Source organism: Thalia democratica, chromosome 3, assembly GCF_965202585.1.
Source record: "Thalia democratica chromosome 3, ktThaDemo2.hap1.1, whole genome shotgun sequence".
Classification (NCBI taxonomy): Eukaryota; Metazoa; Chordata; class Thaliacea; order Salpida; family Salpidae; genus Thalia; species Thalia democratica.
The window spans coordinates 67,393,391-67,412,678 of record NC_139167.1 but is presented as its reverse complement, the minus strand read 5'-3'; the positions used below and the strand labels follow the sequence as shown (position 1 = coordinate 67,412,678).

General features: G+C 27.5%; 1 protein-coding gene across 1 annotated transcript; it reads right to left on the bottom strand.

The window, feature by feature from the left end:
- Positions 1 to 288: 288 nt before the first annotated feature.
- LOC145832493 (uncharacterized) lies at positions 289 to 18,896 on the bottom strand. Its single transcript, XM_082939811.1, has 10 exons — positions 18,680 to 18,896; positions 18,387 to 18,509; positions 17,864 to 18,122; positions 16,846 to 17,050; positions 6,565 to 6,706; positions 3,123 to 3,263; positions 2,743 to 2,865; positions 2,216 to 2,399; positions 739 to 943; positions 289 to 342 (listed from the first exon to the last, which is right to left on the bottom strand). Exons 1-10 carry the CDS (start codon positions 18,894 to 18,896, stop codon positions 289 to 291), a joined length of 1,653 nt encoding a protein of 550 aa, XP_082795937.1.
- Between the last annotated feature and the right edge of the window lie 392 nt (positions 18,897 to 19,288).

The window sequence follows — 19,288 nt, the reverse complement described above, 5'->3', positions numbered from 1 at the left end:
GAGAAGAAATTTAATACCAATTACCTACGATGCATTCGTCTTACCCTTAGAATTGTATGGCAACAAACGATCACCAACGAGGAAGTGTTGAGACGTATTAGTTTTAACATCATGTACTTACCGTCAGTAAGCGCAAGCGTCGCTGGCTCAGTTATGATCTGAAGATGTGTACTAATCGAATTTCAAAGTCTCAGTTGTATGGCGATTTGGTCGTTGGCAAACGCAACCGAGGACGTCCGAAACAAAGTTTTAAGGACATATGCAAGCGCGACATAAAAATCTGATGAGTTAGAGGTGCTTGCAAATGACCGCGCCAAATGGAGATATACTGTACAAAAAAGACTGAAAAAAACGGAAAAAGAATACTTTATAAAACCGATAAAACCCAATATTAAGAAGTGCAAAAAAATTATTTACTTAGTTTTATTTTATTTTACTTTTGAATCTGTTTGTTTGTATTTTTATCATTACTGTTTTTTTTTAATTTGTCAATATCAAAAATTTTTGTCTATTTGCACAATTACGCATAGCTGATTCCGGCTTATTGCGGGCCTTTATACATATAAATATCTAAAAAGTAATTTCGATTGATTGAACAGGATTATAGTAAAAAAATAAACTTATTATGATTTTTATACTTTCGGTAATCATTATTTCAAGAAAGAAGAACAACTACATAATTAAATTTTAGAAAAAAATATATACAAAATATATATATAACTTATAATAATTTTAAACCTTTAAATTGTAGTTAGTATCTTCACCATCCCATATAGTCCTTGGAAATTTGTACTTTTTACGAGTTCTAAATCTTTCTACACTCCCTATTTCTCTTTTATTTACAAGCTCCCACATTTTAAAGTGAGCTTCTAACCATAGTTGTTGTAAATTTTTGTGATTCTTCGTTTGAAAATCATGGCTTTTTATTATAACTTTCATTTCACTGTAAAAACGTTTAATGTTTAATAAAAATTTATTTGTTTAGTTACTATATTAAAAGTACATTATCTTACACTTCTCTGGTTAACATAGTAGAAGTTTTTAGAAGACTTAATGTGTTGGCCCATATATATAATATAAATCCTATAATCTTAAAACTATTATTTTTCAAAAGAAACCTGTTGCTAAAAAAAAATACTTTTTGATTATTATAATATTAAAGCCTAAAAACAAATTTATAATCTAAAAAAACAAAGTCGTGTCAACTATTAGGATAAAATGGTAAACATTTTAGGTAAGTGTTTAAAAGTTTCAAATTAGGGATTAAGATTAAACTTTTAGGTTAAAGTAAAAAAAAATTAAAATGTTAGATATTAATAAATTAGTCTCAGACGAGAATAGTTAAGGGTAAACTTCGACTATGAACTACAGATGTTAAAGATATATACTTTGTAGATAACCTTTGTATATACATGAAAAAAATCTCATATTTTTCTGTCAACCCTAAAAGAATAACACATTGAAGAAAGTCAACTTTAGCTCCTAAAAAACTAGTTATGCTAAACACTTGTCGTAATGTTACATATTTAAAAGCGGTTTGTATTTTATCTTAAAGGAATTTTAAGTGACAACAGATACTTAAGATTCACCATTTTCTATTAACATTCTAAAAAGGGAGGAAGAAAATGGTTACGCTATTAAGTAGTTAGGTTTAAAAGGTTATTTTAAAGCTAATAGTATTGGTTAGGTGTTGATTTTATGTTTACGGTGTAAAAATTAAGGTTGAGGTAAAATGTTTAGAACCAAAAACTAAAAATTTAAGAAACTGGGCCAAGACTATATGAAATAAGAGGTAACTAAAGATTAAGGATGAATTATTTTATTTTTTAAGGGCGATATTTTATTAAACTAAGAAACAGAATTAAAAGTAAAGAACTACTTATGTTAATATAAAATGTGTTATACGATTTGTTGCCGTTTATATGAGAGTTTTTGCAAGTAAAGTACTATTTTTGTTTGTTTTTAATGTCTTTACTACGTTTTAACTAAAAATAACTTTAAAAGTCTTAGTTGCTAAAGGTTTTAAAGTAAAAAACAGTTTGATATGATTATCAAACTTCAACACAATCGTTTCATAGTCCTTAAATGTTTTTAAGTTTATTTTTTTTTTTTTTTAAACTTAATATTTTATTCAAACTCAAGTAAAAAAAATCGTTTATTATTAAAATTTCAAGTACTTAGTAAACAAAATTTTATATATAATAATAAAACCAACCTAAACTCTCCTTTATGGAAAGCAATGAGAGCTCTTCCAATAAGAACTGATTCATTGTTTTCTAACAAATCTCTGCGATGAGAAATGCTGCTGAGAAACGAGTTCAACAAGTTTATTTGTTTTGTTTCAACAAGATTATTGACGTGTGTGTTTATCTGTTCTTCTGTAACAGTAGTCATATCATCTGAATTTTGATTGTTGATTACAAAATCATCTGTAGCTTCTAAAAAGTTCATCACATCAGGGGTGTTTAGATCTGCTATTAGTTGAATATCCCATTATTTATTTAAAAGAAAAACAACTTTTTGCAGCTGTTAATTACTCGTGATTCAAAAATAATATTTTAAATTCATGCTTAGTTTATATTATTGTATTATTTTTCTAAATATCTAAACGATTTTAAGTTTTGAAAACTCATTAAAAAAACTTTATCCCTTTAAACTTTATTTCAAGGTTTAAAATTTATAAAAAGATAAAAATAAAAAAATTAGAAAAAAATATTGTAACACATATTAAAAAAAACTAACGCAAAGGAGGTGGGTCCAACTTATGTACTGAATCATCTTTACCAAGCGACTTTTCGAGGTTCTTTTGAAGTTTGATAAAAAGTTCATTAGTTCTTGATTTCGGCTCTACAGCCTCTTTATTTTCTATCAGTTTTTTTTTAAATTAATTATGAATAAAATTACTTGCATTAAACTGTAAAACTTAAATGTATTCACACTATACTTTAGAAATTTTTAAATACATGAATTATTTTTCATCAAGTAGTAATTTTCATGATAGCATTTTATTACTTTATTCATTGTTTTAAATTTTGCATTAAAACTAAACTAACGACATGTAATCAAGATATTCTCGTATTCATCTATACCAAGATGCAATTTACTTTCTTTCACACTTTTACCTGCAATACTGTTAGTTTCATTCATACTTTCATTAAGTTTTATAACATCACCTTCAAACGGAATCCCTGAAATTTCTCTTGGTTGAGGAACTTTTTTTAGATTTGGGTTTCCATCAATTTCTGACGATTGTACAGTTGGCTCTGCCATAAAGTTTTCCATATAACTTTATATATTTTCTTTATGTATTGCTGTCGAGAAAAAAGATTTTATTTCAATTAAAACCAATTAAAAACCTGTTGAACTTATGATAATAAAAACAATAAAAGTTTATTAAAAAAACTACTTTAGTAAAAAATTTACTGTAAAGTACCGTATTAATATTTTAAAGTCTTAGAATTTCTTTACAATTTTTTAATACAAAGTTTATCCAAAACTTAAATTCATTCTAAATGATGAGTGTATACACAGTTATTGTAAAATATTAAACGAGTCATTGAAATATTTTCCAAGTAGTAAAGTATATAGACTAGTAGGTTATGAAATTTTGAATATGTTGTTTCTTGCTATACTTGTTTTCCATATTATGCTAAAACTAATAAATAAACTAGTTTTCTAAACAACACAAAAATAACTTACTACTACCTACACCTTTACACGACAGTATACTTTTATTTAAATGATTTTATAAAACTAGTGTTTTAAAGTTATAAATACTGAATTTGTCAAAATACTTTTTTAGGTCGAAATTCGGTCATTTTAAACCGTTATAATGTATTTAACTTTGTTTAAATGAAATCTACTTTTTTAGGTCAAAAAAAGGTCAGTTTTAATGCGCTTTGTTGTTCTAGTTTTGTCAAATGAAAAATACTTAATTAGGTCGAAAAAAGGTCACTTGTGATGTTTTTTTTTTGTGTTCCTAATTATGACCAAAAAAGTACCTTTTTTTGGTAAAAAAGGTCAATTTTGAAAGAGTTTTTAAAGAAAAAAAAGATGTTAACATTAAAAATCATATTTGTAAGTATGCTATATGGTTAAATAGAAGTATATTGTGTAACAGTTGTAGACAGAAAAAAATAGTTATAAGTATAAAAGTTAATCTTAAAAAAAACCAATCCTGTTCACTTTTTGACTTCTCACAACTAAACTATATTGTTTTAAAGCAACTAAACAAACTAAATAATGAACTGAATACCTTTTAAAAATAAATATATAGTTGTAAAGCTACTAAACAGACACATTAAATTACAAATCTTCATTAGTTAATGAACTACTACAAAAATAATTTTAAATATATTTTATTGTAGCTTGAACCACTTTTATTATAAAGTGATCCAGTTTAATTGTTTCAAAAACATCTTTAATGCTGAAAGTCGTTTACTCGTAATACGTTGTCATTTTATCAACTATTTCAAAATAAAAAGTTTTTATTTGAATGCGCTTTACTTTTAAAACTAGAACAAATAAAAACTTTTTTTTTTTGTCAAAAATAGGTCGTTTTAACAACAACATTCTAACGAAACTTATGAACTTTTTTAAGTGTATAAAACCATAATTATAGCATAAAAAATATTATATAAAAGAAACTTGTTAGTTTATATTTTTGTCTTCTAACAACACAGTACTAGCAAAACTAAATGATAACCTTAACATTTTATCAAATGAAATATTTAAAGATAAAATATAAAAGCTATATTACATTCAGATCTTCATTAACTAATGAACTGTTACAAAAATAAATTAACTTTATTTTGTGTAGTTTGAGTCACTTTTATTACTCAAACTTCAATTAGAATGTTTATAAAGCTTATAACCGGAAAGTACTTTTTTAGGTCGAAAAAAGGTCATCTTTAATCCGTTTTTATGTTCTTAAATACTTCAAATAAAATGTTCTTTTTTTGGTCAAAAAAAGGTCACTTTTAATGTTTATTTATGTACCTATTTACGTATAATTGAATGTACTTTTTTGGTCATAAACTTTTCCTTTTTAATTTGTTTTTGTGTTCCTGATTATGTATAATGAAAATTACTTTATAAGTAGATTAGTTTTGTTAACTATTTCAAAAATAAAAGTAAAATTTTTCGTTTATAAAAAATTAATATTTAACTATTTTAGTCATATGAAAAACATAATTTTCTACATTTTAAACTCCAAAATTATCTAATGTAAGTTTTAAATTGCTTGTAAGCTATACTTTATTTGAGATATTTATTTTGCTCTTTACTTTAAACGTAGAATTTTCCAGTAAATTTATAAATTGCAGGCACACTTTCATGTTTGCAGGAAGGAAGCAGAAAATACCTTTGATGAGCTGCAACCCATTTAATATGAAAATGCTCGCAGGTCGCACTATGACTCTTCATGGGCTGCAGGCAACATCACTCTATACTAATTCAAGATATTCAGCGATAGCACATTTGATCAAAGTTAAAACACTGCTGTTTAAAAAATCTTTAAGAACAAATGAAAAGGAACGAAATAAAAGATTTTCTGACTTGAAAAAAAAAGATTCTTTTTTATAAAAATAAAATAATGCTTGTATTAATTTAATACTTTGAAAATTTAAATTGTTATTTATACAAGACTTTTTGATCTATAAAACTTTGCCTTAAACTGTATATTTATGTCTGGAAAAGATAATGCTTCTTTTTATAAGATGCTAATAATCAAACGTATAGTTATGTAAACTATTTTCTAAGATTTCAAAACGTGTTTGCTTAATGCATTTTTTTCTTCATAACAGTTGTTAATATTAATTTATAGTTTTAGTGCTGATTTTTTAGAAATACCGTGAGAATTTTTATTGTAGTTGATCTTTTTATTATCTGAATAATTATTCGTAAGTAGAGGTAAATTGAATAACAAAAAACAAATGCTTTGACGCGTTTACAAGAACGGTTGTTGCTACTAACTTTTTTTAAATCTAAACTGTTATATGTGTCTAAGACTAGTGAGCTAAAATAAAAATCGATCTTAATATGTTAAGGTAGGTAACGAAAATCACGAGCTAGGTATTAAAATGAGATCAAAATTCAGTTTTTAATTAGTTAATGAAGTTTTAAATAAAAATATGAATAATTAAGTTTGTATTTTGAGCATGTTTTGTTTTTAGAAACAATGTAAAACGATATTTATTTCAATTCTTTAAAAGTGTTACTAGAAGTTGACGATAAAATATTTAGTATGAACTTATTATAAAATCTCATAAATTTTGTTTTTGCATTCATAAAGTTATTTTATATAAAAAACATTTGATAATTATTTTTGAATAAATATGGAAATTTATTAATCAAACTATATAAAAATGCACTTAAATAAGTCTACAATTATGATGTATAAATATAAAAGGTATTCTACCCACGGAAAAAAATGTAAACAAAAAGAACACTTTGATACAACATAATGATTGATAGAACAAGTTATTAATAAGGAAAGTTAAATAAAGTAGAACAAATTTTTTATCAGCTTTTTCGTCTGCTTTGTTTCAAAATTGTTGTTCTCACTATCTTTCAATATTTTGGTTTTATTATTTGTTTCGGTAGCGACCTTCTTACACTCATCATTGCTTACATCAAAACTTCTCTGGTTGCATTCGCAGACGTTCTCAAAACGACTAGTTCGACGATCTCGGTTGATATTTTCAGTCTACATTTTAACTTGTTATATTAGAAGAACTAATTAATAAGTTAAAAATTATCGAGTAACTACTTGGTGAACTTGTAGTTAGTTTATTTATTTATGTTATTGTTTTTTGACTTTATGAATGTTGACAATTGTATTTTTATCGTCTATATAAAACTTTTATTTAGTAAAAACAACCTTTTAGATTTTAATTCAGCTAGTCTTCAAAGTCATCTGTTTTTTCGTTACAATATTTTTTGTATTTATTACCACAAATTTTTATTCCAAGTTATTTTTTTGGTCTTTAGCCTTTGTATTAATCTAAACATACACTTAACTTCAATATGCTGCTTCATGAAAAAGTTTATTTGTTAAGAATCTAACTTCAACTAAAGATCTACAATTAAGTAAACTCAGTTTAAAATAAAATTCTTTGAAATAAAATATTTATTAATTATTTTATTAAACACGCTAACTATTTAAAACTTAATTTCGACACAAAAAAACACACAAAATATCTTGTAATAAGTATATATATACAGTAACCTACCGTTTGAGTACGCATTTTTTAAACTAAAAACGTTATAATCGCCAAAACTTTTTTTTTCTTTAAAATTAAAAAAATAATACCGGAAAGTAGTGTTACAAAAATATGGAACAACTAATAAAATTTATGAACATCAAAACCGAAGGAATCAAAAAAAGGTTATAAAACAAAATATATTACATAAATAACTTAAAACAAATGCATTACAGTTTATTTGTTTAATGTATTAACGATCTGTTCAATTTAAGATTGCGTACTCGATACTTAAACTATAGGAGTAAAAATATTTTAAAAATTCGTAGTAAAGTTAAGAAAAAATAAATCAATGATCAGTGGAATTGACACTAATATTCCCTACGGTTGAGATATAAATGTAAAAGTTCAATAAAAAGTTTAGATGTTTAACGAAAACTATGAAAATAGAAACTGTAATTTGTTTAGAACTAAATATTGTTTGACAGTGGAAATCTGTACAAACAAAACTGGAATCAAAAATCATGTGCACCCGAGCTCAACACTTCCCAAAAGTGCCATAACTACTTAAAAATGGTTTTATACTATTTAGTAATTAAACTCTCTTCAGATTTGCATATGGCCATTTTTTGCTTCTTATAATAAACTCTAGAATATATAGCATAAGTTTTAAAATGAATTTTGTATACCCCTACATGAATTTAAACCGTTATAAAATTCTTCTGCAGCCTGATAAAATTTTGGCACACCTTGAAGACCAATGTTTTTAAAAATATGTCTGTTCTTATGTTTTTTCAAATGGCACTCTTTAAAAAAATAAAAAAAGCTATGGCCCCCTTCAAAAATATTTCACAAAAACCTACCATTCAAAACGCCTAAAACCTTATTTTTGCTGTTCCACATAAACTGCAGAATATTTAGTGTAACTTCAAAACAAACTTAGCACATCTTAAAAATCTTGTGCAATCCAAAGTAAATTTAATGCACAAAAGAGTGCACAATAGAAAGTGAATACAAATGCTCTTAACAACATAATTTTAAGTCTAGCTTTTCTTTTTGTTTGCAAGTTCTTTTCAAAATGTCTTAAAACGTTTTTTTGAGCTATTTGTAGCTTTTTATAGTTTTTTTCCCAAGCAGGTACTTGCATTTCTACTAAAAACATTTTTTTTCTAGAGCAGGGATCGACAAACTGCGGCCCTCGAAGTGTAAATCTGTGGCTTAAAAGCATGTTTTTTGTTAAAATGCCCGGCGAATAAAAAGCTGTGGCCAGCGAGCATGTAAATTTTGCCCGCTAAACAAAACTATATTTTAAATTGAATTTTTGAAAAATAAACAATACTTTTATTAGTTTCGTTTATAAGTTCCTGGATATCGTTTAAAAATCATTTACTATTTTTACTGCTTTAGCTTAAATATGTGGAAAAAGAAAAATAGTAGTTTTAGCAGTTTTTCTTTAAGATTTAGATTTAGCTTTTCCTTTCAAACAACAACATCTTGAAGTGTATACAAAAGCTAACGTACTTGGGTGGGAAAGTTACTTAGATTCAGTAAGTTGACAATGTAATAAGTATTTTATTTAGTACAAAGGTTTTTATGTGTACAAACACTGTACAAACATTACAGTGTGTTACTAACATGTCATTTCTTTATAATTTATTTATTTGCTTCGACATATGATTATAGAAATGTTTCTTTTATAATAATTTTATCTCTATATTGATATTTGGAAAGAAAGATTGAAAAAAATCTAAAACTATTTACTAAAACTAATTCTTTTTGTAATTTGTAAATTATTTTGTTAAAACGGTAAAGTTTTTCAGTCTTTGCTTTTTACATTTTTTATCTTTTAAAAACACTGACTGGTTTGACGAACTGATTGTAACTGTTTTGTTTGAAAAAGTTGCAACCAAAAAAACTTTAAATAGATTATTAAAGTATTTAAGGGTTTTTAAAGAAAACTTTACGCTGTTTAAAATGAAATTAATAAGATAAGTTTTGTTTATATTTTAGTTAATTTCACAAAATAACTGAAACTTTAAATATGTGCTGCGCAATGTATTGAATATATAAAGATTTTTTTAACAATTTAAAACAAAAGAATAATTAAATTAACAAAAGCTAATTATTTAAAAAGTGTACATAGTTATCCACATCTGTTTTTCGAGCTTTGTTTTTTACAGATGTCAGTGAGAATTGGTTGTAATTGACTACGTAAAATGGATATTTATAAAATGCAAAAGACTAGAAGAATGGAGAAAAAACAACATTTATGAGACCGAACTAGAAGATGAGATGGATATCATATTTTATTAATTGTTTTATTGCATCACTGTGCTTGTTGTTAATTATTTTATTACTGTGATTGTGTATCGTGTAATTTCTTTTAACACAAAACGTCTGATAAATTTCTTATTTCATTGTTAAAGAGTTAGGTGGTAATGAAAAGAACTAAATTGTTAATTTATTTAAATAAATTTATAAATAATGATTAAAATAATATTAGAAAATCAGTATTATATTAAATATTAGTTTTAGACCCTAAAATAAAAACATAGTTTGAGTTCGGTGAGGCCAGACCCCTAAAATTAACTAAATATGATTAAATCTGATTAAGAATAAAAACTGACTAAAACTACTCTGCGGCCCGCGGAAAATTTTGAAATTAGAAATTTGGCCCGCGAGAACCAATTGCCTGCCGACCCCTATTCTAGAGTGACATACTTGGTGTAAACACAGACAGGACTACTTGTAGCTTGTAAAATTTGTCTATTGTTACCAACACCTAATGGCTCATTCTCATTTAATTAAAATTCTCTTCTTCATACACTGCTTGCTGTTTTTCGAAAACAAGAGGGTTATAATTTTCTAGTATTCCTTATTCAAATATTTTATTGTATTTACTATCTGTGCTTACAAGTTTAATCAATATATTAATGCGTGGCGTTGATGTTAAAACTCTTGAAAAGTTTTAAGAAGTTATTTTAGTCAAAAGTTTTTGTGACAACACTATTTAAATTGTTTTTCAAGTCCAGTTTAAGAAAGTTAATTTTGATCAAATAAGTTTGAAATAATCTTTTTCAATAATTTTTAGTTGTTTTTGTCCAGTTTATGGAATGACTAAACATCTTATGAAAATATGAATTTATATCTGTTTTTGACAGCTTTAATAACTTAAAAATGCATGGCTGTTTACAGTTTGTAACATTGGGAAGAATAAAACAGACTTTTTAAAATTTATTTTATCAAGTTTAATGTATGTTTGGTTAGTTGAGTAAGCATTTCAAGTTGAGTAGGCTTTTTTGCGCTATGTTCATAATGCGTACTAAAGCGACAGGTTACTGTAAATTACTTTTAAAAGATTAATCCTCAAGAAATTATTAGTTTGAATTTTATAAATTAATAAAAAGTATAGAAATCAATGTTTTTTTTTAAATGCGGCTAACTAATAAATAGACACACTATACTTTTTATAAGTAGTTATTATTATCCACAAAAAATCTAAATGAGTTGTAACTTTTATAAAAGGTTTTCTTTAAGTCATTTAGAAACATTAAATGTCTTTGTTTAAAGTAAAAGCCGATCTTTTCTAAGCCGTGATTATTTCTAAAATCAGTTTCTCGTTTTGAAAGTTCTTAAAATCAAATAAAAAAACAAAACTTTTAAAAGAAGGTTATGTTATTAACAAAATATTTATATTAATTATGACTTTAAAAAAATGTTTCTTTAAGTTTTTGATAACTTTAAATGTCTTTATTTATATAAAAGTATAAATATCATTATTTTATAATCAGTTAGTAATAATCATTATAGTTTTATTGTTACAGTTTTATTGTTAAAATCGATTATTGCAAATGTAAATTATTCTAAACATTGGTAAAATAAATTTTAGTTTAATAATTTTATTTGAACAATTATCAGCTAAAACTTTAACACGAGATTTAAATAGAATAAAAACAAAAATAAAAAAGAAATTACCGACCAAAGGTAAGTTATGGGTAACAGTAACATCAAAGAAAAAGAAATAATTAAAAATAAAAACGACCAAATGTTAGGGTTATGGGTAACCGCTATAGTAACAAGAAATAGAAAATGTTTATTAAAATAATAGTACATAAAAAAACCAAGGCTGAGACTTAGTGGTAGAAAGGATAGCAATAATAAAAAGATAAAAATAATAGTTAACTAAAGAAAATATTTCAACTATTTCAAAAGTGTCGTCTTTTTGCATAAGTGATCCTTCGTCTAAAAAAGTCCCTTCGTGCATTTTTGAAACCATTATTTACCAATTTACTTGTCTATCAACTAATGAACTATATAAGATTAGTTTCCTAAACTAGTTTTATTAACTGCTCCTACCGCACAAATTAATAAAATTCTCTTCTTTTGTTAATTATCGTTCTTGACTGTTTAATTACCCATTTCAATTTCTCGCTAACTACTGCTCCTCAGTTGCCAAACTTTCACTAAAGGGGCGATGTTTCTTTTTTGTTAAAATTCTTTAAGATTAAGTATATTTTAAAAACACCTCTTAAATGTGCCCAAAACCATTTTTCTCTTCATAATAAACTCCAGAATACCTAGAATAAGTTTCTAAATGAACTTCATACACCCCTACATGAGTTTTAAGCGTTCTAAATTTCTTGTGCAATACATTTTGGCATTCCTTGTAGACAATTAATACAAATGCTTTTATCACACTAAATGATCATAAAGAAAAATTTACAAACAAAAAATCATGTAGATTAATAAATACATGCAAGTCTAGTTTAGGAGTATACTGTAAGAAAACACTGGATAACATTCTGCCTGTAATAAGATCTAAAACAGGACTGCTACAGTGGAAAAGTTCATTTGAAGTTCTTGGAAGGTTTAATAATATCAACAATAAGAAACTTAACACTTTCACGAAATTTGATGTTGTGAACTTTTATCCTAGCATTTCTAAAGAACTCTTAATGATTTTTCCAATTTGCAAGAAAATATACTGATGTTAGTAATAATAAAATTAAAATTATACTTCACTCATGTAAATCCATTCTATTTTTCAATAATGAGTGTTGGATAAAAAAGAACTCAGCATATGATCTTTTTAAAATTCCAATGGAAAGTTTTCATGGAGTAGAGGTTTGTGAATTGGTAGGATGATTTATGCTAAATGAGCTTATTAATGATAAAAAGATCAAAAAATCTAACTGCGGCCTTTATCGAGATGACGGTTTGCTCATAGTAAAAAACCGATCACCAAGATTTATTGAACAACTGAGGAAATCTCTAACGAAAGTATTTCAGCAACATACCTTAAAAGTGACAATCGAACTAAGCACACAAAGGGTGAACTTTTTTGACATAACTATGGACCTGGAAAAGGATAAAAACCTTCCATTTAGAAAAGAAAAGACAAAGAACATATATATGAACTTCAATTCAAGTCACCCATACCTAATAAAAAAAGAAATTTCATCGATGATACAAAAAATGCTATCATCACTATCCAAAACTAAAGATATATTTGACAAGATAAAAGATCCGTATGAGAAGACTTTAAAAAGTTGTTAATTTAAAACAACTCTATCATATGTTCAAAATAATTCTATCGGAAAAACTAGAAGAAAATTAAAGAAGAAAAAAAAATTTCACTACAAATCTCCTTTCATTAATTGTAAAAAACAAATATAGGGAAACAATTTAAAAATAAGTATCCAGGAATTTCCCAAAATCGGACTTTTATGGTTCCATATTTAATAGAAATAAAATTAAGTTTTTATATTCCTGCATGCCTAATTTAAAAAAAGAACTGTCTAATCACAATCAGAATTACTTTAAAATTAAATGAAACAACTGAAGAAAACTGCAAATTATGCAATTGCAGATCAAAAAATAAGTGTCCAGTTAACGGTGAATGTCTTACTAAAGGAGTCATTATAAAGCAACAGTTATGCATAACAATGAAAAAAATATTTACATTGGCTCAATTTGAAGGCAATTCAAAATAAGATTTTCGAACATACACAATCCTTTAGAAATGAAAAAAAAAAGTACAAGATTAAGTCGATTTATTCACAAAATCAAAATGGCAACGCCAATTGGAGAAAAATTACAAAACGAGAGATTATTCATCGCAGTAACCAAGATAAACCTAGTAAAACTTATACCCTCTGCATTCTGGAGTAAGATCATAACCATATATAAGTATTAAAACATCTCAACTTCGTTGATGATGGCCGAAATAAATACTGGCTAAAACTGATCAAACGAGCGCAGACTACAATCTCACAACAAGCTGACAATGTCTGAGACGTTGGGCTGTGAATGATTTGGCTGTGTCATTTTTTCAACTTTACCCACAAACGATCGCTTCAGTACTTCGTACTTAAGCCCGCTTGTTTAAGATCACAATAGCGGTTTCTCGCGACTATTCCTGCCTGATGAGTCCTAATAAGGACGAAACCGGTCGTAGGATTGTCTCGGATGCTGTTGTTGTTGATCTTGCGGTAAAGTTCATTGTTTATTATCGATTGCATAAAACATCTCAACTTCGTTGATGATGGCCGAAATAAATACTGGCTAAAACTGATCAAACGAGCGCAGACTACAATCTCACAACAAGCTGACAATGTCTGAGACGTTGGGCTGTGAATGATTTGGCTGTGTCATTTTTTCAACTTTACCCACAAACGATCGCTTCAGTACTTCGTACTTAAGCCCGCTTGTTTAAGATCACAATAGCGGTTTCTCGCGACTATTCCTGCCTGATGAGTCCTAATAAGGACGAAACCGGTCGTAGGATTGTCTCGGATGCTGTTGTTGTTGATCTTGCGGTAAAGTTCATTGTTTATTATCGATTGCATAAAACATCTCAACTTCGTTGATGATGGCCGAAATAAATACTGGCTAAAACTGATCAAACGAGCGCAGACTACAATCTCACAACAAACTGACAATGTCTGAGACGTTGGGCTGTGAATGATTTGGCTGTGAATGATTTGGCTGTGTCATTTTTTCAACTTTACCCACAAACGATCGCTTCAGTACTTCGTACTTAAGCCCGCTTGTTTAAGATCACAATAGCGGTTTCTCGCGACTATTCCTGCCTGATGAGTCCTAATAAGGACGAAACCGGTCGTAGGATTGTCTCGGATGCTGTTGTTGTTGATCTTGCGGTAAAGTTCATTGTTTATTATACATATATAAGAACAAAGGTTTTACACCAGACTGCAATAATTACAGGGGAATTTCTCTTCTTGTGATTGTTGTAAAGCGTTTGCTAGTGTAATTCTACCTTGACTCCAGAATCTGGAAGAGTATTTCCTGAGTCTCAATGTAGATTTAGGTCTAAACGATCTACCACTAAATTGATGTTCCATGTACGCCATTAACAAAAAAAATGTAATTAACAGGACTTTTCTTTATATATGGATTTTATTGACCTTACTAAAGCTTTTGACCAAGTGAGTAGAGAAGGACTACTTGCTATACTGCTGAAGATTGGATGTCCTAATTTATTTACTGTTGTGAAGTCTTTTCACAAAAACACAAGGGCAACACACCCAACATGATGGTAGTGTTACTGATTCATTTCAAATCAAAAGTTTGGTAAAGAAAGCCTGCGTAATTGCTTAACTCTGTTTGTAATCTTCTTTTCATTGCTATTAATGCATGCATTTGGTTCCTAAAAATTGAAATTAAGCTACATACAAGAACTGTTGGACGAGTATCAAATGTTGCACGTCTAAGAGCAAAGCGAAATCTGAAGATTTTCACAATACGTGATCTTATCTTTGTTAATGGTGCTACACTCGTGGCTTACACTGTCAAAGACTTGCAGACACTACCGAGTCAGTTTTCAGCAACATGCTTGGATTCGGCCTTGCTATAAATCTCAAGAAGACGAAAGTTCTAGGTCAAGAAACATATATTTTACCCTTAATTAAAATCAATGGCATAGGATATTGAAGATGTAAAAAACTTTGTGTATTTTGGCTTAATTGTTACGTCAAACACATTATTGGACACATAAATAAGTAGTCGTATTGGTAAGGCCTTGGCACTTTCGCTCGTTTGAATGCAAACGTTTTAGATAAAGAAAAGTGAAGCATTCGCACTAGACTAACACTTGTCGTTCCTGTGTACGCAGTACTCTGATATACGGTAGTGAATATGGACGTTGTCTAGCTCGCAGGAGAAAAAAATTTATATTTTTAAATTAGATGCCTTCATCGGACCCTTAGAATTGTATGGCAACAAACGATCACCAACGAGGAAGTGTTGAGACGTACTAGTTTTACCATCATGTGTTGAGACGTCAGTAAGCACAAGCTTCACTGGCTTAGTCATGTTCTGAAGATGTGTACTAATCGAATTTCAAAGTCTCTGTTGTATGGCGAGTTGGCAAACGCAACCGTGGTCGTTCGAAACTACGTTTTAAGGTCATATGCAAGCGCGACCTAAAAATCTGATGAGTTAGAGGTGCTTGAAAATGACCGCGCCAAATGGACACAAAAGACTGAAAGAAAGAGAAAAAGAATACTTTAAAAAACCGACAAAGATGAAGAAACCTCTTACGCTCTACTCGTGGCTCACTCTGTACGAAACCTGCAAACACTACTGAGTCAGTTTTCACCGGCATGCTCGGATTTCGGCTTTACTATAAGTCTCAAGAAGACTAAATTTCAAAATCAAGAACATTTTTTTACCATCAATGGCAAGGATATCAAAGGCAAGGATATCAAAAAGTTTTGTATACATTGGCTTAAATGTTATGTCAAACGCATAATCGGACACAGAAATAAAAAGTTTTATTTGTAAGATCTCAGGCACTTTCGTTCGTTTGACTGCAAGATATTGGTATAACCAAAAGTTAAGCATTCGCACAAAGGCTAACGTTTATCGTTCATGTGTACGGAGTACTGTACTATACGTTGTCTAGCGTACAAGAGAAAAAATTAATAGTTTTTACCTACGATGTCTTCGTCTCACCTCTAGAACTGTATGGCAACAAAAGATCACCAACGAAAAAGTGTTAAGAAATACTTTTCCAACCACAATGTACCTTCGCTGGCTCAGTCATGTTATGAAGATGTGTGCTAATCGAATTCCAAAGTCTCAGTTGTATGGCGAGTTGGCAAACGCAACCGAGGTCGTCCGAAACTACGTTTTAAGGTCATATGCAAGCGCGACCTAAAAATCTGATGAGTTAGAGGTGCTTGCAAATGACCGCGCCAAATGGAGATATACTGTACACAAAATACTGGAAGAAAATACTGAAAAAAGAATACTTTATAAAACCGATAAAAATGAAGACTAAGAAGTGTAATAAAGTTAATTACTTAGTTTTATTTTATTTATTTTATTCTGTTTGTTTTTTTTTCATCACTGTTTTTTTTTTTTAATTTGTTATTATTATATAATTTTACCTATTTGCACAATTACGCAAAGCTGATTCCAGATTATAGCAGGCCTTTATACATATAAACAGCTATAAAGTAATTATGATTGATTGAACAGGATTATAATAAAAAAATAAACTTTTTATAATTTTTCCACTTTCGGTAATCATTACTTCAAGAAAGAAGAACAACTACATAACTAAACTTTAGAAAAAAATATATACAAAATATATATATAACTTATAATAATTTTAAACCTTTAAATTGTAGTTAGTATCATCACCATCCCATATAGTCTTTGGAAATTTGTACTTTTTACGAGTTCTAAATCTTTCTACACTCCCTATTTCTCTTTTATTTACAAGCTCCCACATTTTAAAGTGAGCGTTCAACCATAACTGTTGTAAATATGTGTGATTCTTCGTTTGAAAATCGTGGCTTTTTATTATAATTTTCATTTCACTGTAAAAACGTTTAACGTTTAGTAATAATTTATTTATTTATTTAGTATTTTAAAAGTACATTATGATACACTTCTCAAGTTAACATAGAAGAAATTTTGAGAAGACTTAATATGTTGGCCCAAACATTTAATATACATCCTGTTACCTAAACTTTTAATTTTCAAAATAAACCTGTTGCTAAAAAAAGCTACGTTTTGATTATTAGATTATAAAAGCAAAAAATCACTTTATAATCTAAAAACAAAGTGGTGTCAACTATAAGAATAAAAAGGTAAAAATTTTAGATAAGTGTTTAAAAGTTTCAAATTTGACATTTAGGTAAAAATTTTAGGTCAAAGTAAAAACTAAAAACGTTAGATATTAATAACGTAGTCTCAGACGTAAATGGTTAAGGTTAAAATTCGACTATGAACTACTGATCTTAGGGATATATACTATGTAGATAATATTTGTAAATAAATGAAAAAAATCTAATATTATTCTGTCAATCAAAAAATAATAAAACACTGAAGAAAGTCAACTTTAGCTCTTAAAAAGTATTATTTGTGTTTGTTTTTAACGTCTTAACTACTTTTTAACTAGATAAGATTTTAAGTCTTAATTGTTAAAAGTTTCAAAATAGAAAAAACAGTCTGATATAATTATCAAACTTCAACATAGTCGTTTCATAGTCTTTAAATGTGTTTTAAGTTCACTTTTGTTTTTTATAAGTCTTAAATATTTTATTAAAACTTAAATTAAAATTTTACGTGCATTAAAACGACTTTAAATACATGTTATACAATATTTATATCTAATAATTAAAACCAACCTAAACTCTCCTTTTTGGAAAGCAATAAGAGCTCTTCCAATAAGAACTGATTCATTGTTTTCTAACAAATCTCTGCGATGAGAAATGCTGCTGAGAAACGAGTTCAACAAGTTTATTTGTTTTGTTTCAACAAGATCATTGACGTATGTGTTTATGTGTTCTTCTGTAACGGTACTCATATCATCTGGATTTTGATAGTTGATTACAAAATCATCTGCAGTTACGAAGAAGTCCTTTACAACAGGGGTGTTTATATCTGCTGTTTATTGAATTTCACGTTATTTACTTAAAACAATAACTTTTTGTATCTCTTTAGTAAAAAAACAGAAATTAGTGATAATTAAAGTTTGTGCAAAGTTTATGTTATAATATTAGTACGTTTTTTTAAGATTTAAATAAGGTTAAATTTAACTTTATTTTACCTTTAACTATTATTTAAAGATATAAAACTTACAAACCAAATAGATAAAATTGACAATATTCAGAAATATAAAAACTGTAACACATAATTAAATCAACTAACGCGAAAGAGCTGGGTCCGACTTATGTCCTAAATCAACTTTATCAAGCTGCTTTACGAGATTTTCTTGACGTTTGATAGAAAGTTCATTAAATCTTGATTTAGGATCTACAGCTACTTCATTTTCTAGTAGTTTTTTTATTAGTTATGAATATAATTAATTGCAGTAAACTGTAAATCTTAAAGGCATCAAACTATAATTTGGAAATTTTTACTTACATAATCTTTATTAAGTAGAAATTTTCATGATAAATTAATTTATGCATTATTTTAATTTTGCGTTAAATTAAACTCACGCGATAAAATCAAGACATTCTTGACATCATCTACATCAAGCTGCAATTTAGTTTCTTTCACACTATTCAATAAAATGTTGCTAGTTTCATTCATACTTTCATCAATTTTTATAACATCACTTTCAAACAAAATGTCCGGCATTTCTCTTAGTTGAGTTATTTCTTCTTCATCAATATACGATGATTGTACAGTTAGCTCTCCCATTGAGTTTTCCATCTAATTTTTTATTATATTTTTTGTGCTGCTGTCGAGAATAAAGAATTATTTAAATATAACCAATTAAAAACCTGTTGAACTTATGATAATAAAAACAATAAAAATTAATAAAAAAATACTTTAGTGAAACAATTTACTGTAAAGTACCGTATTAATATTTTAAAGTTTTAGAATTTTTTTACAATTTTTTAATACAAAAATTATCCAAAATTTAAATTCATTCTAAATAATGAGTGTATACACAGTCGTTGTAAAATATTAAAGAAGTCATTGAAATATTTTCCAAGTAGTAAAGTAAATAGATTACTAGGTTATGAATTTTTGAATATGTTGTTTCTTGCTATACTTGTTTTCCTTTTTATGCTAAAACTAATAAATAAATTAGTTTTCTA